Source organism: Nothobranchius furzeri, chromosome 14, assembly GCF_043380555.1.
Source record: "Nothobranchius furzeri strain GRZ-AD chromosome 14, NfurGRZ-RIMD1, whole genome shotgun sequence".
Classification (NCBI taxonomy): domain Eukaryota; kingdom Metazoa; phylum Chordata; class Actinopteri; order Cyprinodontiformes; family Nothobranchiidae; genus Nothobranchius; species Nothobranchius furzeri.
Genome location: NC_091754.1, coordinates 34,871,037 through 34,893,233, shown reverse-complemented (window position 1 = coordinate 34,893,233; position 22,197 = coordinate 34,871,037). Strand labels below are relative to the sequence as shown.

Below are 22,197 nucleotides of genomic sequence, written 5' to 3'. Positions count from 1 at the left end.
AAAATTTGGGCATCTTACTGTAAAAAATACCATTAATGTAAAAAGAAACTCTAAATAAACTAGGTTCACATCCAGAACCGAACCCCGGTCTTCTGCACGAAAGCCCAAAGCCTTACCAGGCAAGCTAACGCACCAGTGACATCACATGTATCTGTACCATTTAAGAACGGTTCAGAGGGCTATGCCTGAGCGTGAACGCGCATGAAGCAGCCTGATCGACCCGAGCAGCTCTCTTTTTCTCTGATTTTACAGAAAAATAGGCAATCACAGTAAAAATGCCAGGGCTCATTTTACAGGACCAGGGCATTGCAGGAGAATGTATGAAGAAGAAATTTATTATTTCTATACATGTTTGGGCTGTCAAACTTCCATAATGCCCCTTTAATATATATATGTTATTCAAAGTTTAAAAGAGTCATGTGACATTGTACATTGCTTTATTAAAGCATACGCCTGTCATCTGTTACCATGGCAACGCAAGGAACTACAAATCACTTTAACCAAGTCTCATAGCTGTCTGTACTTAAAACTAGAAACAATTTAAATTTGATTGACCGTCAGATGGTGGGAAAGTGCCCCGCTCCCTCCCAGCTCCCTGATTGGTTGAGAGAGGTCAACCATCTTCTGGCAAAATACACCCACTTATGTGAGACATCAAATCGATCGGATTGGCCTAAGGAATCCATCCATCCACATATATTTCCATGCATGCTTCTATCCTTCCATCCATCCATCCATCCATCCATCCATCCATCCATCCAATAAACCATCTAACATCCATCCAACAGTCCATTTATCATTTCATTCATCCAACCATTCATCAGTTCCATACCAAGTCTGAACATATGTTAAGTCAAGTCAAGTTTATTACAGAGCCCATTTCATACACAAAACGGTAGCCCAATGTGCTTCACACAGTTACAACAATCACAAGTGAAATGAAATAGTTAAAATGTCACATCATGTTGTGTAAAATAAAATCAAAGAATATTGACACAGAACACAGTACACAAAAATAAAAGCATATAAAGTACAATTATTTACTTTAAATATAGAACAAAGACAAAACAGCACAGAATAGGTATACATATTGTAGGAGTCCCAGTATTGAAGGAAGGGAAAATGTTAATCTATCAGTTCTAGATATCAGTAAATGTTTCTAAATTCACAGTTCAGCCAATTGTAAGAATGCACCTATTAAACTGTTCTCATTCAAATGCCAGCTGTTTAAACATTTTAACTTTTGAGTTTTTAATCAATGTTTAAAGATGGAAGTTTTCTGCTGTTTAGCATTTTTTGTTCATTCTCCACCTATATTCAGAACTTTATTACACTTGTTGGTGATTTTTGCTTCTAAGTCTTTAAAGGCCCCGTGTGTGAAATTCACAGAAATCATAGTAAAAAGATCCGACTCTTTAGCACCACGCAGTTTAGAGTCGGTATTGCAGCTATTGGAGCCCCCGAGGATCAAAAAGGGTTTTTTTAATCATTATTTAAAACTTTATTAACAAATATAACAAATACAATACAAAATCGTGTTGCTGTAAACGGCAGCATGTCATCATCTAATTCCAGCTTTCAAGTCAGCGAACAGGTTAGTTGTTTTCATCTAACTTATTTTATTAATTTAATCTAAATAGGTTTTGAATAAGAAAAACTTTTTAATGTCAGTTATGTTTGCTAATAGCAAACGGCAGCTAGTTAGTGATGACTTCTGACTACAAAAAATGACAATATTTTGTTCATTTTATTTGAGAAATGTTATATTTCTATTTGCCATTTTGGAAATATACAAGGTAGTGTAGTCTGTAATTGTTTTCTCTCCGTAAACAGAGTCAGATATCATCCGATGGTTCATCAGTGAAGACAGACAGAGGACGAGGGAGAGGAAGAGGGCGAGGAAGAGGGAGAGGACAGACGTGTGCCAGCGCACAGAGAGGCAGAGGTGTTAGACATGCGACAGAAGCAGGGCAAGCATCCCAAGATGAAGGAGCCGAATTTGCTCAAACCAGCCGCAACGTTCCACGCACAAGAGGAAGAGGCAGAGCTGCAATAAAGTCTAGAAGATCGGCGCTTTCAAGCGCTTTCAAACTATCCCGTTTCTCAAGTTTGCTTGTAGAATATGTGTGATCCTCCATCGCTAGAAGTACGGTGTGGCTAGTTTCTTCTTCTTCTTAGTTACTTTGTCAGACTGCATGCTTACAAGGCGCACTTCTGCCCCCTGCTGTTTCTTTGAGGTTACATCATTTAAAAACGCAAACATCAAATGCGAAGCTTAATATGTTGTATGTCCCTAAAAGGTCACTGTATTTTAAGATGGCGCATGCCATATGGAGCACCGGTCTGCTTCTTTTGTCTAAAATATTAAAATATAAAGCTAATAATAATGCTTAGAATAAATGCTTGTTTGAATTATCATTAAAAAAAAAAACAAATTTGAGAATGTGATACAAGAAATTTGATAACTTATAAGATGAAATATCACACATTGGGCCTTTAAATACATTCAGCTCATTTTGACAGTTTAGCTTAGTTTCAGCTTCACTTAAGTTATTCAACAACTTAAGCAATCAGTTCCTGAATTTAGCATATGCTGCTAATTTCACAGTTCAGCTAAATGTAAAAATTAAACTGTTAAACTTGTCCTATACTGAAATAACAGGTGTTTAGATATTTTAGCTGCCCAGAGTTTTATACAATGTTCACAGATTTCAGTTTTCTGTATTATTCACTTACTTTTTGTGCTTTACTTGGTTGTTAGTGCTTTTTGCTTCTACATCTTTCAAGACATTCAGCTCATTTTGACAGTTTTGCTTAGTTTCAGCTTCAGTTCAGATGTTCAGCAGCTTCAGCGTACAGTTTCAGCTATCCAGCATTCAAACAGCATTTCTGCAAGAAATGCAAATTTTTGTAGTTACTGATGGCCACAGGCATATCCACTTACCGTAAATCACAAACAGCAGGAGAGGCCACAGAATGCATCCTACAGTTGGTGTACCAGTTTAAGGTTCCCCAAATCATCCTTACTGACCAAGGTAAAGTTCTGAACTATATGTTTGATAAACTGTTCACATTTTTTACAGTGTGGTTTGCTAGCAATTTAAATTAAGTTAATTCTAACAAAAATATGTTTGAAGACTCCCACAAAACGTTTCTTTCAGCTCAACACTGACATGTGCTGCATCCTGTCTGGCCCATATCATCCACAGACCAACGTTTGGTGGAGAGGGTCAACGACACCGCTCAAATGTTAATATAAATTAAACTCATCTTTAAAAGTCTTCTTTTATTTTACTACTTACTATTTTATGTTTGGAAAAGAAGCATGGTATCCATCTGAGGTGGCAGAGAACTTTTATGTTAAGTCGACATAATGTTTCCTCCGCTTTTATGTCAATTCAAATTTTTGTTAATTGAAGAAAATTCTTAGATTTTACATGATCTGTTGCAAAAGTCATCAAGCTAGTATTCACTTTTACAAGCTAATGAATAATTTGAGAATTATTTTTGGAGGAAGAAACTGTGGGACATGGTTTTGAGACAAAATATCAGAAATCAAAAACGAAAAGGACGAACGATGTCCTCGGACTTTCTTGGACCCTATGCTATAACTAAGGTTGATGGTTAAAGTGTTGACCTTGTTGATGATAGTAGATGCACAAGGAGATGAGTGTGCCCTCCTAGATCACACCAACACCACCTGATCACACCGAGACATGTGTCTGTAAGAAAGAAAAACAGGTGATGTATGAGTTCTAAACAAAAAGTACATACAAAATCAATTTTACAGTTGTTTAACCTGCTGAGCATCGTCTCCCCAAAGAGCTGCACAAGACACCTGAGGATTACCTGTAGGTAAAAAACAGAAAAAAGAGAGAAAAACTGATATAAATAAAGAAACAATTAAATCAGAGCTAAGAGTTTAATTTAAGTGTGACGTTTGAGACTGTGTGAGACAAATGTGGACATTGTGATTTTCTCATTGTGGGGTACTACCTTGGGCATTTCTCTGTAGCAACATTTTCTCTGGCTGACAATGAAGTAGAAAAGTCACCAGTTGAGGCAGAGTTACACTATAATACTCCAGCTAATCTAAATTTTGCTAAACTAGACACTAGTCATCGGATTATAGTTACTATAGATTTTATTAGATTTAATGAAGGCATCAGTTGTGACGTTGAAATGTGTGTGTATGAATAGATGTATTAAGTGTGGCAGAAAAAGATGAGTGGTTGGAGGCAATGGGATGGTGTTGTGTGTGTGTGTGTGTGTGTGTGTGGGGGGGGGGGGGCTCAATTATGTGAATGCATACCCCTCATAAAGTAGGTAGCTGCGCCCCTGCTGCTACAGTGTTAGCAGAATCTGTTAACATAATGATTGTGATGCTTAAAACTGTAACTTGTTCAGTGAAAACAGTGTTTTTGTTTTCTTTCATAAATGTGAAAATGAAAATGTGTTAAAATGTAGAAAATGCTTAAATTTATCTTACCTGACCAGCAGACCTCTGGGGGCTCAGCCCCCCTAAACCCCTGATGCTAGAAGCGCCCCTGCATCAGCACATAAAAAACTACTAGTGGGTTCAAAGTGTGCTGGTGTGACTGGAGACTTTTCTTCAAAGGACTTCTTTACACATAGTAATGTGTAACACTAGCAGTATACAGACATATGTAGACAGTTTATTATTATATATATAGACAAATTATTTTCAATAAAAAAGCATTATTTGTGACAAAATGTTTTTTTTAATTCTGATTTCAAATGGAAGAGAAAAACCTAAATTTACTGATGCATATTCATTGTGTTACACTTGGGACAACAGAAGCTTTTATTACGTGCAACAACCCAGTAATAAACAGTTTTGTGGGAACAGACGTATGGAGCCCTTAGCTTTTAAGCAGATGATGCTGAACTATGCTAGGTCTGTGCTCTCTCTGCCTCACATGGGCCACTGCTGCCATCCTCTGGTATAAATTGTTTTATGGGTATTGCACCAGAAATCATAATTATGAAATGTGGAAGATTTATATGCAGCAGGTCACGTTCTCTCTAACAGAATGAATCTGTAGAAGCACGAGGAATCCATCACTTAAACACTATAGTGAACATATCAGCACATTTAACGAAATGATGGTACATACTCTTTTTTCGTTTAGTCTTTTACAAACTTTTATAAATTCTCAGAATTTGTGACATAATGAATCACAATTATGTTTGAATGAGATGGTTGGACATTTATATTATCTGAAGCAAAGATAAGATCATTCTTTATTAGTCTGACAAGTGGTACATTTGCATTGTCACGGCATTGTTTAGGTGCTGTGGTCACATACTAAAAATAGTCTTTGAAAACCTGTTGGTCATTTAACCCTCCCACTGTCTTTATGAAAGTGGACCATTGAGCAGGGTTGATGGTTTATCCCTTGAGGTCCATGTGGCAGGGGTGAGGTGGTGCTCACTCTTCACCCCTGCCTCATGGACCCAAGGGATAAACCATCAACCCTGCTCAATGGTCATCTTTCCTCGGTCACACCCATTAGGACAGTGGGAGGGTTAAAGTTGCCTGCTTGTTAAAACCCAGTCAACTAATACATGACTTATTTATTTTTAATAATTTGTTGCTGCAGACTGAAGCCATGATCCACAGACTTAAAAGAGTACTGTCACATCCTGGAACTGGATGTCCAGAAGTTCAGTTCATCACAAATGTTATTCTGCTAGAGGTGAGTTCCTATATTTTCAATCCTACAGTTGATGTTAGACTGTTTTGTAGGCTCTCATTCAATGGTTCAAGGGTCAGAACCTCAGCTCATTCAAAAAGGAAAAATTGCTCTTGCCCACAAAACCAACCCATCCATCCATCCAATTTCTGAACCCGCTTGTCCAGGTAGGGTCGGGGGGGGGGGGGGGGGGGGGGGGGGGGGGCTGGTGCCTATCTCCAGCTGTCAATGGGCAACCAGGCGGGGTACACCCTGGACAGAGAGCCAGTCCATTGCAGGGCAACACAGAAACACACAGACAAACAATTACACACACACACACACACACACCTAAGGACAATTTAGACAGACCAATTAACCTAACAGTCATGTTTTTGGACTGTGGGAGGAAGCTGGAGTACCCGGAGAGAACCCACGCATGCACAGGGAGAACATGCAGACTCCATGCAGAAAGATCCCAGACTGGGAAGCAAACCCAGGACCTTCTTGCTGCAAGGCAACAGCTCTAACCACTGCGCAGCCCTGCCACAAAACCATCAACAGAAAATTAAATGTAAATTAGATTTGTGGGTGCAGACGCTTTTGTGGCACAATTGCAATACACTAATGTACTTGTGAAACACTATTAAAACATTTACAGAGATGCACAGACAAGAATCTGCGATGGCTCAGAGCAGGTAAATCTTTTACAACTTCTGTCTGTCCGTTCATCTCGTTTTTATTTTATTTTTTTTAGTGCTGAGATCCAATTGCCTTTACACACAAAATCCTTAAAGAGCAAATTATAGGTTAATTTTTTTCTAATTCATATTAAATGATATCCAAAAATACTATTTGAAAAGCTTATTGTGGATATTTTGTGAGATTTTGTTTAAAAATACATAACGGCAGAGTTTTCTAGTAAAAAGTGGCCTTTCTCAGCAAAGCTTCTGAAAAGACTCTTTTTTGTTAAATCTGAACCTCCAACGTAACCAAAGGGAGTTAGAAGCTAGGCGCTGCCTCAGCTCAGTGTGGATAGTGGTTAGTTTTAGGGTAGAGAGGTCAGGTTATCCAGTCAGTGTGTGTGTTTACTTGTTTTGGATTGTGTTCATGTTGATAAACTATAGTGTGGGAAGGCTGTACCAACTCCAGCCTGTCTGGATATCAAGTCCACGGGTTTCCAGATAAGAGAAACGCCTCTATCTCCATGCCTGAGGAAGTTTTGATCCAGGATCCTCTGGAGGTTTCTTCCTGTTAAAAGGGAGTTTTCCTCTCCACTGTCGCTAAATGCTTGCTTAGTATGAGGATTGCTGTAAAAACTCAATGCAACCTGCTGGGTTCCTTATATAAGAATTATTTTACTGATTGGCTTAATGAACTGACCTGCATTGGAATGTTTACTATGTGAAGTGTCTTCAGACGACTCTTGTCGTGATTTGGCGCTATATTAATAAACTCGAATTGAAATTTAATTGAATTGTAGCCCACATCGGTCGGTACCGGGACAGGGAGGTCCGCGCTGTGCTCCGGAGACCGTTGGTGTTGTTTAAAAAATTAGATGCAGATTTCTGGAGCTCAGATCACCATCCGAACCGACCACCAGAAGACACTCATGGCTCAGTGGGCCAGCTGGCTTCTGGGTCGGAACCAGATCAGAACCGTCGCCTGGACCACCAGGAGATGATCATGTACAGCTTTTAAAAATTCCAACTAATGGCTAAGCCCAACCAGCCATTCCTCCCCATCCCCACACATTTCTCTCCTCCTGCTCCCTCACATCATCACACAAACATGCACATAGGACCTTGGGGGTGGACAATTCAGGAAGTGCGGGTATGGACCCCATTTCCGCATTCCTGTGGCAACCTGCCCCCCAATTTTATTTGCACCTTAAACACTTCCACCTACGACATCCCACGCAAACACACACTTAGGGCCTTGGGAGTGAGCACATCCAACGGCATTTGGCAGGGGGATTTCTCAGCCTCATCCCAAGTGCCGGTGCCCACTTACAATTTTAAACTGCACTTAGACACTGAGGGCTGTGGGTGCAAGTGGGGTGGTGTGGTGGCATCAGCTGGCATAGGCCAGACGATGCCCGCACACTGCCCGCTCACCACAGCCATGGAATACACCTCATGATCACACAACACTATATTGGAGCAGGCGGAGGGAGACTAGGGGTCTTAGCACACCTCTGTTGTTGCTTGGCTTCCTGGGGCTGGAGGCTAGGAGGGAGATCTGGCCATCTGGTTGGGGTCTGGGGTGGTAGGTTGCTGTGCTCAGCGTTGGGCGGGGGAGCCTGCTAGTCAGCACTCCAGCAGAAAGGGTTGAACTCTGGGAACCGGTAATGGTTGTACCCCATGTGCAGCAGTACCGGGACCAGAGTGAATAGGGTGTGTATGGGGAGCATGAGTGGGTGTCCGGCGTGCATTTTTGTAAGTCTTTGGTTGTATGTGCATGTGTGAGCATGAGGGAGGGAGTGTGTGACTGTGTTTGTGTATGACTGTATATGTCAGGTGGGGCCTTTGACTCCTCCCTTCTCCTGGGACTTCTTTTGATGATATAGATCTTCATCTCCCCTCTCCCTGCCGCACCTGGTGTGGAGTGCGGTGCCTTGGTCTGCCTGGGTTGTGGCTCCCGGGTCAGGGGGTTTAAGATTTTTGGCGTCTGCCTAACCAATCCCGATGGCTGCCTGGTGGGGTCTAGGTCCCTGGGCTCTGTTGGGTCCCCGGCGGGGGTGGTCGCCCCTGGGTCCCGGGTCGCTGGGTCCCGGGCTCGGCTGGCTAGAGGGTGGGAGGCTGTGGGCGGGCCTGTGGGCTTGCTGCCGATATCTCCCAGGACTCTGCCGGCTGCTGGTTGTGGCCCCCTGGGGCGATCCTCTGCGCCTCTCGAGGGGGTCGGGGGCTTTTCTGGTCGCAGTCTCCCTGGGGTTCCTGTGCTCTGGGGCAACTCCTGGATCTCTGGGACTTGGAGCTCCCTCCGTCTCCTGCACATCTTTAGGGGGCAGATCTGTGATCCCTCACACTCTCTAGTGGACGCACCTATAGATAAACCTTACATAAACAAGCGCGTGTACACACACAGGCTAGAGGCGCTGGTGGACTCCGGTTGTGAGCAGTCCATGTTGGATCCTGGCTTGGTAGAGAGGTGGAATATCCCTACCACTCGTTTGTCATCTCCTCTCACTGTGTCATCACTTGATGACAGAGCTTTGTCCACCATCACCCACCAAACCATCCCCCTGCAATTAAGAGTGTCAGGTAACCACACAGAACGTCTGGCATTTTTTGTATTTCCCTCTCCCCAGTCTCCGTTGGTCCTGGGCCATTCTTGGTTGAAACGCCACAACCCCCAGCTGAATTGGAGAACCAGCCAGATAGAAGGATGGAGCCCAGAGTGTTCTCTAGCCTGCCTTCGCTCAGCCTCGCCAACCCTCCACAACTCCACAACCTCTCCTGCAGAAGAGATTGATCTCTCCAACGTACCTCCAGCCTACCATGACCTCAGTCAGGTATTCAGCAAAGACCGTGCTTCCGCTCTTCCCCCACACAGACCATTTGACTGCAGATTGTATTTTTCACATTGTAGGGGGCACTATTCAGCCATTTTCTTTGCGATTTTTTTGGGTCCTTTAAAACACAAAATTTTACACCACGCGTGACATGTGTGCAAAAGATACAACATTTTTGGGAATGTTAAGGCCTCCAAAAAGCCAATTTACTTGGAAGAAAAATCAACATTAGAAAAACAATAGGCCTTTGCAGCGCTTACGCTGCTCGGGCCTAATTAACCACCAGTCAGTTTTCTACATGAAACATCTTTTACTGTCCGTGACTTCAAAAAGTGTTTTTCTTTTTGGGCCTCTGGTAGTTTGTCGTAGAACTAAAGTGGTAGCAGCTGGCTGTTTCTTCTTGTCTTGATAGTATTGAGCCACGGCCCTCTCACACCAGTGGTGTTCTGTTGCCAAATACACGAGTGCATAATGTGTGGAAGACCCAGGGAAGTGCAGCAGTTTGGCAAGACCAACAACCAGATGGTCTGAAATATTTAAAGCTGTACTAAGTTGGAAAATTGTTAAGAGGCAAAAAAAAAATTATATATATAATAAAGATTTAAGCAAAATCTGCCATTGCAGCTTTAATGGACAGAGGTGATTCACTTTGGCGATGCCCAAATAGAAAAGTCGAAAGACAAAGTAGTTTAAAGGCATGTGTGTCATGCAGCTCAGTGCTTTGCACCATGTTGAGTACCCAATATGAACAGTTTACAAGTGGCTGTTGCACTGCCTTCCCTGTCTGGTTTAAAGAGGGCTGGAACATAATACATCAGTTTTTAAATACCTCTACATTTCAGGATTGATTTAAGGTTATTTTGTTGATTTTTAATTCAGTGTCTTTGACCTTCTCATTTATTCAACCTTTTTTTTTTTTAAATTATGACTCCTTGCAATCCTTGACGTCCACCAGAACTGGCCTTTTAGTTATCCCAAAAGTTAGAACTAAAACATGCGGCAAAGCATCGTTTCCTACTATGGTGCTCGTCAGTGGAACAGTCTGCTGGAGACTGTCAAGGCCTCTGAATGTGTTAGTGCTTTTTTTTTTGCACCCCAGCAGAAAAGGTCAAACTCTGGGAACCGGTGATGGTTGTACCCAAAGTGCAGCAGTACCGGGACCAGAGTGAATAGGGTGTGTATGGGGAGCATGAGTGGGTGTCCGGCGTGCATTTTTGTAAGCATTTTGTTGTATGTGTATGTGTGAGCATGAGGGAGGGAGTGTATGACTGTATATGTCAGGTGGGGCCTTTGACTCCTCTTTTCTCCTGGGACTTCATTTGATGATATAGATCTTCGTCTCCCCTCCCCCTGCCACACCTGGTGTGGGGTGCGGTGCCTTGGTCTGCCTGAGTGGTCGTGGCTCCCGGGTCAGGGAGTTTAAGATTTCTGGCATCTGCCTGATCAATCCCGGTGTCTGCCTGGTGGGGTGTGGGTCCCTGGGCTCTGCTGGGTCCACGGCGGGGCTGGTCGCCCCTGAGTCCCGGGTCGCTGGGTCCCGGGCTCGGCCGGCTAGGGGGTGGGAGGCTGCGGGCGGGCCTGTGGGCTTGCCGCTGATATCTCCCGGGACTCTGCCGGCTGCTGGTTGTGACCCCCCCCCCCCCCCCCCCCCACACACACACACACATCCCACCTCTCTCCCCACCTGTTGTCTTTTCCTTTCTCGTTTACCTCTGACTCTGTGTCTGGTCGGAATTACAAAACATTCAAAAACAATAACAAAGTTTTAAGTATCAGGCGTGACATTAAAAGCAGACGCTTTGATGCTCCACCTGAGAGTAAATCTGTAAGGCTTGTCACCAGCATTCAGACATCAATTCTGTTTGCTTCACAGCCAGACAGGACACGGTTAAAAAAAGTGTTTGTGCTTTTAAAAAGAAAGCTCAAGAGCTTTCTTTTTAACTCAGGATCAGAGCTCGTCTGTAGGGTGGCACAAACGTGTCACTGTAGGCACCAAAACCACACGCCTCAACAATATTCTAAGAATAAAGCAGATCAAATAATTTGTGGGTAATCAACTTTAAAGCTGATGAACCTATGGATACACACAACTAAGTGAGAAAATATGTTATGCCTGTATGTAAAAAAATATGTATAATCTCTGTATCAAAACCCTCTGCGCATACTCTCTAATCTGCCAGAGATCATAAAGCGTCACATGAAATAAATTATGGTGGATAAATTAACATCCATTTGACGAGCAACAGCTCCAGACATTCCTGCTGTCACCATGCTAATTGCATTGTTCCTCAAAGGTTGTGCTATCTGTAGCATTGTGCCGTTTGATCAAACTGCGCATTTCAGAGTGGCCTTTTATTGTGGCCATTCCAAGGCACACCTGTGCAAAACCCACGCCGTCTAATCAGCACCTCGATATGCCTCACCTGTGAGGTGGGACAGATAATCTCAGCAAAGGAGATTGACACAGATTTGAGAGTAATGAGTCTTTAGCGTATTTAGAAAATGTTTCATATCTTTGGGTTCAGCTCATGAAAAATAGGAGCAAAAACAAATGTTTCTTTTATATTTATATTTAACACCGATACTCAAAACATCAGGAACAAAACCCAATAAATGAATGTTTTAGAACATGCAGAATGGAGGAATTTCAGTTAAAATATTGTAGTCATTCTGTGTGAAACTACAATGCCAGAAAAAACCTGTTTAAATTCAACAATTAATATGTATTTATCATTCAAATTCCAATATAAAACTTAAACAAATAAACAGGGTCCTGTTTTGTGTTTAAATGACATTCAAAAAACTTTTTTTTGACATCAAAGCCATTTTGCTGAAAGTAACAGCCCTTTGAGGTGTTTATGAATTTCTGTCATTTTCAGTCCATAGATGACTGGATTAAAGAGGGGCTGATACATTATTAACTGTAAAGTCATAATTAATCGCAACATATTTGGAAAACCGGATTCCAGATGGACTGTAAGGACATCAAAAACACACAAAAAAGAAAAGCTGATGAGGACAGCTAAGTGGGGTAAACAGGTCTGTGCTGCTTTTTTTCTTACCTCTCTGCTGCTTCCAATCGATACTGTAAGTATCACAGAGTAAGTGAAGAGAATGAAGAGCAATGGGAAAAGGGCTACGTTCAGCAGAACCACCGCATCAAGTATGATTTGTGCTTTTGAGACTATACACTGCAGTTTGTAAACTGAGTTATTGCAAAAGATGCCTCTCAGAGTGAAGCTGCAAAGCTTATTATCAGCACTCAGGCCGGCTGCCACCGCAACCTGAGAGGCAGGCAGAATCCAAGCTAGCACAAGGAGAATACTGACAGTAGAGTTCTTCATAATAGTGTGATACTGCAGAGGTTTGCATATGGACACATACCTGTCATAAGCCATGGCTGCCAGCAAAAGGAAATCAGAGCCTCCAAAAGAATAAAACAAATGAAACTGAAGGAGGCAGGCAGAATATGAAATTGTTTGCTTTTCTGATATAAAGTCAATCAAAAGTTTTGGGTAGATGACGGTGCTCCACAAAACAGAGTTGATCAACAGAGCAGCAATGAAAATGTACATGGGCTCATGGAGGTTCTGATGAATCCAAATGAGATACACAATAGTAGAATTGGAGCTTATTATGAGAAGATATACTGTAAGAATTATCCCAAAAAACAAAAATCTGTATTTGCTCACTTCCAGATGTCCTGCAAGAACCACCAAGGTTATATTCAGTTCAGCATCCATTTCAGCTCAGATTATGTCGAACACACAATCACTTACAGCTAAACTGCAAGCCTAGTTAAGAATATGTAAACTGAGATGGATCAGAGTTCTTTAATCACCATAAATCTCACTCGAGGTTGTCATTGAAATAAGCTAATAAAGACAGCAAACCTCAGGGTTCTGGAAAACAACATCAAAATGTGAGTAACTCCTACTGATACTTCCAAAAGAACCAAGCTCAGCTGATTTCAGCTGGCTTGATAAAGACCTTATCTTTAGTTGTTTTTATTCCAAGTTGAGCAGAGTTTCATCCCTATAGATTTCCAGCCTGGGGAAATAGCTCCATCACCTGAAAGCTGGTGGAAAACAGAGGCAGCAAAGAAGGTTGACCACTTGTAATATTGGACAATAATATCAAACAGAAATCTGCTGGTACAAATCAGGCTAGAAATTACAGTGTTGTGCTAGCAGAAAATAATTCAATTGGGAACAGGAAACAGGAACGTATACGTACTCGATGAGCAATTTACATTGATGGTTTTGTCTGGAGTTCCTTAAGGCTCTGGATGTTGTGGGGCTGTGTTTGGCTGACGCGGCTCTGCAATATCGCGTGGACATTGGGGACAGTCCCACTGGACTGGCAGACTGAGGTGGTGGTCCCCTTATTTAAAAAAGGGGGACCGCAGGGTGTGTTCCAACTACAGGGGGACCACACTCCTGAGCCTTCCTGGTAAGGTCTATTCAGGGGTTCTGGAGAGGAGGGTCTGTCTGATTGTTGAACCTCAGATTCAGGAGGAACAATGTGGTTTTCGTCCACATTACTTCCGGGTCACAACGGTTTTGTTGGCATCTAGAGAGACCCAAAACTGGGTCGTGATGGTTCAGCTTTTATTCTGAAAGGAACCGTTGCAGCAGTTGGAACAGCAACAGATTTTATCCAGCTTGTCGTTGGTTCTTTCAGCTGAAGAGGAAAGTTACGGATTGGCCACCCCGACAACTTCTCTAGAACGCTTTGAACTGGCATTGAAAATGACGTGGGCATAGTTTTATACTTCGGATGTTTTGGTTTATGGTCGAATGAAAAGTTGACAGATTTACCAAACACCACCAAAACCACGCCTCCGTCAGATCTGGCAGATTCTGATTGGATCAGTGAAAGCAATGTGTCGTCTCTTAACGCTATGTGAGATCAGTCCTAGTGGAAACATTTAAAGTTATATTACTTATTATATTCTATAGGATTATAATAAAGTAATTAATATTTTGATTTCACAGATTGGTCACATCTTATTATTGACTAACAATTTGTTTGATTAGCTTTATTAAAATAGAGTTCTTTGATTTATTAAAAGGAGAGAGTCCTTCCTTCACTCTTCTCTTGAGCTGAAAAGAAGCAGTTTATAGCAAATGCATGAGACCTTGAGGCCATATCTCATGCAGACTAGTCCTGTGTCAGAGGAGAGGGGGAAATGACTTTTGGTGGAAAACAGTCATTTCATACCGTTACACTGTTAATTAAGGTGCTGTGATCAACAGGGTCAAAAGCTGCAGAAAGATCTAACATTACTAACACTGTGAACTCTCCATTGTCTGCAGCCACCATGATGTCACTGGAAACTTTAAGCAAAGCTGTTTCTGTTGAATGCTTTTTATGAAAACCAGACTGGAATTTAACAAAACTGTTGTGTAGTTCCAGAAAAGTGCTTTGTTTGTCCGTTTTGGGCATGTGAAAGCGCTTTATAAATAAAGTTGATTTGATTTGAGAAAGGTAATCAGATGACCTCCCACAACCTTTTCCAATATTTTAGAGATAAAGGGTAATTTAGAAATGGGTCTGTAATTTTTTGACTGAGATGAGTCCAAACGTGTTTTTTAAGGATGGGTTCAATAACTGCGTGTTTGAAAACAGATGGTACAGAGCCAGCTTGTAGGGATAAATTAATAAAATCTACAATGCATGCGCCAATTTGGTCAAACATCCTGATTAACAAGGTAGTAGGAGTGAAATCAGCAGGCTATGAGGTTGGTTTCATGTGTTTCTGAATGAGTCATATGTCCTGGAAATCTACAAGAGTAAAGACACACCATGATTGAGAGGGAGGGGGTTGGATTGGGGGGGGGGGGTAGATGGGGGGTGATATTTCAGATTTTATTCTCAAAGAATGCTAGAAAGTTGTTACAGTCAGACCTTGAGTAAACTGGCATGAGAGGTGAGGGGAAACAATCTGGTTTATGGTGTCAAACAGGACTTTAGAGTTATTGTTGTTTACAGCAATCAGCTGAGCAAAGTAAGTGGCCCTGGAAGTTTTCTCATTCAGAGATGTTATCAGTTCTTTAAAGTGCAGCCTGTGAATTTCTAATCTAGTTGACTTCTATCATCTCTCGGCTCTGCGGCATGTCCTTCTGAGACTGTAAATGTTTTGATTAATCCAGGGACTTTTCCTCTTGCTAGAGATTATTAGCAGCATGGGACGATCGGGGGTGCAGTTAGTGTGCTATATCAGGTGATCAAGGAACTCAGGCCAGGTGTCTTCATTCATCCATCCCGTTCTAGTGGCGGTACCTTTGGCTCCTGCAGATGCTCCTGTCATGAAGCAGTCCTTAAACTTGACTCTGACAAGACAAGCATGGGAGGAATGGCAATCCCAGCAGCATTCACTGCACACCAGTCACCAGTTCTCCTATCAGCCAATGAGACAGAACCGACTTGCTGTTTTCCTTTTCCTGTCACAACCGGATCAAATAGAACCTTTAGAATCAATGGTGTGTGCAACCAGTATTCTACTACTGGACTAAAGCTAGCCTGCATTGTATTTTTCAGTCCATTCATTTTGTCCAGTTCACAGATTCACAGTATTACCACAGCACTATACATGTACCAGCACTTTACAGTCCACTGTACTTCAATACGCTTACCCAGTAAAATAAGCCTCTCTCCTTTATGGCCAAGGGCAAATGGAAGGAGCTTGGAAACAAAATGGTGGTGTCTCACATTACCCCGCTCTCCCCTACAAAATAAATGAAACAACATAAATGTTGCTGTTGGTTGGTTGGCTTCCACCTTGTGTTCTTTTATTAGTTCCATTTGTGTTCTGTTCAGTTATGATATATCTTTTCCTTTCTTTGAGTAATGCCTTCTTGGCCACTACAGGTATGTGTTGTGGTGTTTCAGTTCGGATCGGGGTTTCAGCTGTAGGCTTGTTGGAGTTATGTCTGCATCCCGACTTCTTAAGTTGAAGCGTAGATGGTTCCTTAGACATGCTCGTTTTAGGTGTAACCATTCCAAACGGTGGAAGTCCCTTGTTTCTTGTTTTCCATAGTCTTCTTTGAACATCTTTGTTATGGTCGTTCTGTGTTTTCTATCAGATGAAATTATTTGTGGTTCTTCATCAAAAATAGAGCTTGTTTCTACCTTTGCTGTCATGTTTTGGCATCCACTGCAGCCTTCGTCAGACGGTTGGTGGCATTACTACTGTTTATCTGCAGGCAGCAGAGGACGCTATCGCCTTGTTGGGGAGCATTTTAACTTTCATTTTTTACTGTGGTAACCTTAATTGTCCTTGGATTTCCTGTAGTTAACAGTTAATTCTTTCTTTCCATTTACAAGAGTAAGCATATGTCATCGTCTCGTCGTCGTCTTCCTCCGCTTATCCGGGTCCGAGTCGCGGGGGCAGCATCCCAACTAGGGAGCTCCAGACCGTCCTCTACCCGGCCACCTCCACCAGCTCCTCCGGCAGGACCCCAAGGCGTTCCCAGACCAGACTGGAGATGTAACCTCTCCAACGTGTCCTGGGCCGACCCGGGGGCCTCCTGCCGGCAGGACATGCCCGAAACACCTCCCCTGGGAGGCGTCCAGGAGGCATCCTGACCAGATGCCCAAACCACCTCAACTGACTCCTTTCGATTTGGAGGAGCAGCGGTTCTACTCCGAGTCGCTCCCGAATGTCCGAGCTCCTCACCCTATCTCTAAGGCTGAGCCCGGCCACCCTACGGAGGAAACTCATTTCGGCCGCTTGTATCCGCGGTCTCGTTCGATCATCGAGAGCCTGGCTTTCTGGCTCAGCTCCCTCTTCACCACGACAGATCGGCTCAGCGTCCGCATCACTGCAGATGCTGAGCCGATCTGCCTGTCGATCTCCCGATCCCTCCTACCCTCACTCGTGAGCCAGACCCCGAGATACTTAAACTCCTCCCCCTGAGGTAGGACCTCTCTCCCGACCCGGATTTGGCAAGCCACCCTTTTCCGGTCAAGCACATGTCATATTTTCTAAAAGATCTTTAATGTTTGGACTCTGGAGATTTGAAATCTGCTCTGAAAATGAGACATCACTGTTTGCAGAATCTGGTTTTGGATCAGAAAACTTCAATCCAGATTCAGCTCTTTATGAAGCAAGCAGGACCTGGTGTTTGAAATGCATTGCTTGCACCAAACTGGAGTGGGGATTCTTCTGTTTCGTCAACTGCACTGGTGAGAGAACAGTACAGCTCTGTGGGAACTCTCAGTAAAGTGAGTTTGCAGTATCTGCCTGAGAGCTTGTAATGTCAGGTGAAATCTGCTCTCAAGTTTGGTTCCAGGGATTATGGCTTGGATAGCAGCTTCTGCAATTTCACACTTCAATCCCCAACAGAGATTTTTTTATTTGTATTTCCAGGCAGACAAATCTTAATGTATCTATTTATCCGTATGTCCTATAGGGTTAGGGTTAGGGTTTAAGCTTTCTTTTGTACAGTGGGTGAAATAGATTGAGGTTTGGCGCAGACATGCTGACAGGTTCTGTCACTTTTGGAACCAGACGTCATTTCTTCTGCTGGAATCTTTGGATGCAGTACCACGTTCTGCCTGAGAACGGCACTGTTCTGTTAGTGGCGTCTGGCCGTCATCACTGATTTTCATCTAATTTATCATTTAAGTTTAGTGGGATGGACATCCCTTCATCCTCTAATGAGGTAACATCTTCACTGTCACCTTCACCACTAAACAGCAGGTAACACTGAGGGTAACACCAAGTGGTTAGTTTGTGCAGCACAGAATTAGCACCGCTGAAAATGACCACATTTGTATAGCACCTTTCTGAGTCAGGACTCCAAAGTGCTTTACACTAGAGTGTATCATTCATCCATTCACACGCTCACAGTGATGGGCTACATTGTAGCCACAGTTACTCTGGAGCACACTGACAGAATCGAGGCTGCCGAGCACTGGCGCCACCTGTCCCCTTGACCACCACTGGCAGACGAGGAGGATTTAGAGCAGGGCTATTCCATTCCAGGCCTGGAAGGCCGATATCCAGCATGTTTTAGTGGTTTCTCTGCTCCAACACACCAGAGTCAGTGGTTGAATCACCTGTGCAGCAGCTCATCAGGCTCTGCAGAAGCCTGTTCATCGCCTGCTCCAGGCCCAGAATTAAATACCCCGGGCTTAGTGTCTTGCCCGATAACTGCAACAGATGAAGCGGGACTTGAAACAGTAACTCAGGGGTGGACTGGGACAGAAATTCTGCCCTGGCATTTCTCTCTCCTGGAGTTGTGCCCCTTATGCCACGTGGCCAGTCCACCCCTGACTCTGGCTAAATAGGCACTTAACTGCTTTGCCACCTTCAACCGTAATTAAAGACGTCCCAGACAGGTTATGCTGAGAGGTGGAAAGAGTGAATCTAGGAGGCTCATGTCCTGCAAACCCCTCAACCCCTGAGCCACCATCTCCCCTGGTACCAGGGTCTTTGAGGAGGCTGTGGAGATCTGACATCCTTTCCTCACGGCTCTACTGCTGTAGACACCCAGCAGTATAAGATCTTTCACAAACATAAACTCAACATAAACATTGTACAGTTTTCATGTGCCAAGTCCACTCTGGTGGCTCTAATTCTGGGTTAAATAGTTAAAATAAAATCCCCAGCCATCATAAAGCATCCTGTCAGTGTTGAGAGTGAGATGACTAAACTTTGAATTATCTATGTTTACATCAGAAATAAATGACCAGGTTTATTTTTTTCTAATAATAAAATATAAATAAAAATATAATAAAATATCCTGTATCTACCCCTCTTGCAAGATTTGTTACATGAAATGCAACAAATTCAGGAATAAGATACTTGACACGACCTTGACGTCCTTCTCTGAGAGGTGTACCTCCTGTAGAAACATTATTTTACGAACCATATTTTTTTGTTTGACCTTTTTAACCTTTTTCGGCCTACAGTTCCACATAATCATTTCAGGGTTCAGTGCTTGTGCTACTTAAGACTAATCACAACACTAAAGACAAAAGCGAAATGTTTACCCTGTAAAACAATATCTTTTGTCATTGAGAAGCTTATCAAACATCAAAACTGTCCAGCATTACTCATCCATGTGGGTGTTCCTCTTCATGGTTCCTTTTAGCTAAAATGAGCATAGCAAAATAATTATCTTACAATTTAGGTTTAGATATGAATCATTTTAGGCCCAAAGGTTAGCTTTAAGGTATTGGAGTGCTTTAGATTAGACAAAATAAAGTTTATCAGCAGTTAAACTCTGAAATAAAGTGAAACAAATTCATGTTTTAAATTGTTTTCATTATTTAAAAGATTGAATAGACAATTTTTGAGAAGTAGTTTTATTTCAGTTTCATTTGATCCTCATTTTTACACAAAAACACAAAAGAAATAATCATATTTATAAAATAAACAATAAAGTATTTTGAACTTCCTGTGCTGCATACATTTTATAATATATAGAAACTATCCAAATGCAGTCAGTGCAACAGATGATCTGTTACCTTTTATCATTAGATTACATTTATCCTGAATACCTTTAATAATAAACAAACAAATCTTCTCTTTACATCAACACAACAATCAGAATTTATGTGCGTTTGCTCGACAGAACAGCCCTTTGAGATGTTTAGAGATTTCTTTCATCTTTAGTCCGTATATGAGTGGATTACAGAGAGGATTATACGTGATTATTTGAAGTGTCATTACAAGTCGTGCAATCTGAGGAAAATCTGACCGCACCTTAACTATAATGATATCATATGTAAACAAAATAGAATAATTGATTAAAACCAGGAGGTGCGGTAAACAGGTTTGTGTGGCTTTTTGTCTGACTTCACCACAGTTCCGGTACGCTATTACAAGTATCTTTGCATAAGAAAAAACTATAAAGAACATAGGAAAAATGCCCATGTTAAACAAAGCGATTGTACCAAAAACAGATGTTGTTACAGATGTCACACAGTACAGGCTGTAAACAGCGTTGTTGCACAAGATTCCTTTTATAGTATGGGAGCACAGCTTGTTATTACAACTCAGTAAAACTAGCACTAAAACATGACAAGCGGGTAGAAACCATGCTAAAAACAGGAAAGCACTCACAGTGGTTTTTGTCATGATGGTGCGATATTGCAGAGGTTTACATATAGACACATACCTGTCATAGGCCATGGCTGCCAACAGTAAGAACTCAGAACAACCCGAAGTGTAAAACGTGAACGCTTGAAAGAGACAAGCTTTGTAAGAGATGACCGGCTTTTCTGACAGAAAGTCTATTAAAAGCTTTGGGAAGATATTAGTGCTGAAAAGAATACAGTTGATCAACAGGCTAGCGATAAAAATGTACATGGGCTCATGAAGGTTTCTGTGGACAATGATGAGACATATGAACAAGAAGTTGAAAGCAAGGATCAGAAGATAAGCTGTGAACATAATAAAGAAATAAACAAATCGGTATCTTTCTACTTCCACATAACCACCCAGAAGTATATCTGTTTCATTTAGTCTAGAGTCCATTATTGTCAAATTTGTAATAGAAACAGGCAAAAAAACTGATCAGTGAAAAAAAGAAATCTCCGGCTTATGTTACCTCCATCACCTCTAAGTCACCATCTGGTTGTTTATCACTAGTTAGTATTTTTATTAACACGGTGCCTAAGCTCTGTGGATCTCATTAAACTCGTTTACATGTCAGCATCACCATCATCTTCATTACTATCATCACCACCATCATCCAGGTTGTCTGAATTTACACACAGGAGCATTCATAAAGTGTCAGCAGATCTAAACAGCAAAGCTGAAGAGTTACATTTTCATCCTGTAGGGGGCACTAAAGTCCATCAATTCTACAGCCTACATCTATCTACCCTGACTGTTGCCTCCCAAGCTTTTTCAGCAGTACACAGGGACATTAAGCTGAGTAAGCATACGTATTGGTACATGGAATTAAACTCTTCCATGTGCAACACTAACATCCTAGTTAAAAACTTCATATTGACTAGTACAATGATGCATCACTTATATAATCTGGTGAGAAGCTTTAGCCTGGCCTGCCAGACTCACTGTAAACCCAAAAGTTCAAAATAATCAAATATATAGAGCAGATAAAACTCATAATAAAAAAATGTTTTTAGAACTCAAATGTGTTGAGCTTGTTCAACCTTTTCCTTGTTTTAGGTACATAAAACTCAAGCGTTTTAATTAATCTGAACAATTTCTTTTTTTTAAGTAAGTAACTTTAATTAATCAATGAAGGACAACTTAACTTTAATGAGTAATATAAAAAAATGATTGATTTATTATTTTACGTTTTTATGTTATTCCATTCGTCTTTACGTCAACCTTAAAGTGTGTCTGATAAAAAGATTTGTATCTTTTTTTTTTATTGTGGATTTCCAGGAAAAACAACCACAAACTAGCAATTTTGATGGATTGCAGGAACAATAAAAAACTGCTGGGCATGGTGCATTGTGGGTAGACATATTTTCAGTTATTTTGCTCTATTTTGGGGTGTTTATGCATGTTTATTGTGGATGATTGTTGTTCTCAGTTATTATTTTGTTCAGTGTTGCAGATGTGATGTTACTTTTTGTATCATGTTGGCCCCATAAGTGAGGAGGTTGGTCAAAGTAATGATGTACGGCTGTGCTGTCCCATTGTTATTAATACTGTGGTTGTTCACACCAGATACTCTTGACTTGACTTTGAGTGTTCCACTATAATTGGCTGTTAGCATCTAGGGGTGTGTGATTCATGATCTGGTGTTAGTTACTGCCTTCACCAGCCTGCCACATTGTCACTTTTAAGTAAATTCAGCTTATTTGGGTTAGGGTTTAATAGGTCCATTTAGAGTTCATTAAAGTTATATTAATTAAGTTAATAAAACATGTAATAAAATTCAAATAAAATAAAATATGCAAGTTTAGTGAAATAAAGCTTTGTAAGTTGCTTAAGTGCTAAGTTATAGGTTGGATGTAGTTAAATGCTTTGATTTTATTCAGGTCATATTTTTT

The 22,197-nt window shown here is 41.7% G+C and overlaps 2 protein-coding genes across 2 annotated transcripts; both read right to left on the bottom strand.

Annotated features, from left to right (window-relative positions):
- Positions 1 to 11,984: 11,984 nt before the first annotated feature.
- LOC107389422 (olfactory receptor 11H2-like) lies at positions 11,985 to 12,953 on the bottom strand. The gene has a single exon (XM_015965556.3). The coding sequence runs from the start codon at positions 12,951 to 12,953 to the stop codon at positions 12,027 to 12,029; it is 927 nt and encodes a 308-aa protein (XP_015821042.1). The 3' UTR covers positions 11,985 to 12,026.
- A 6,631-nt stretch (positions 12,954 to 19,584) lies between these two features.
- On the bottom strand, positions 19,585 to 21,042 carry LOC107389423 (olfactory receptor 4B13-like). Its single transcript, XM_015965557.3, has one exon. It carries the CDS (start codon positions 20,699 to 20,701, stop codon positions 19,769 to 19,771), a length of 933 nt encoding a protein of 310 aa, XP_015821043.1. The 5' UTR covers positions 20,702 to 21,042; the 3' UTR covers positions 19,585 to 19,768.
- Positions 21,043 to 22,197: the final 1,155 nt, after the last annotated feature.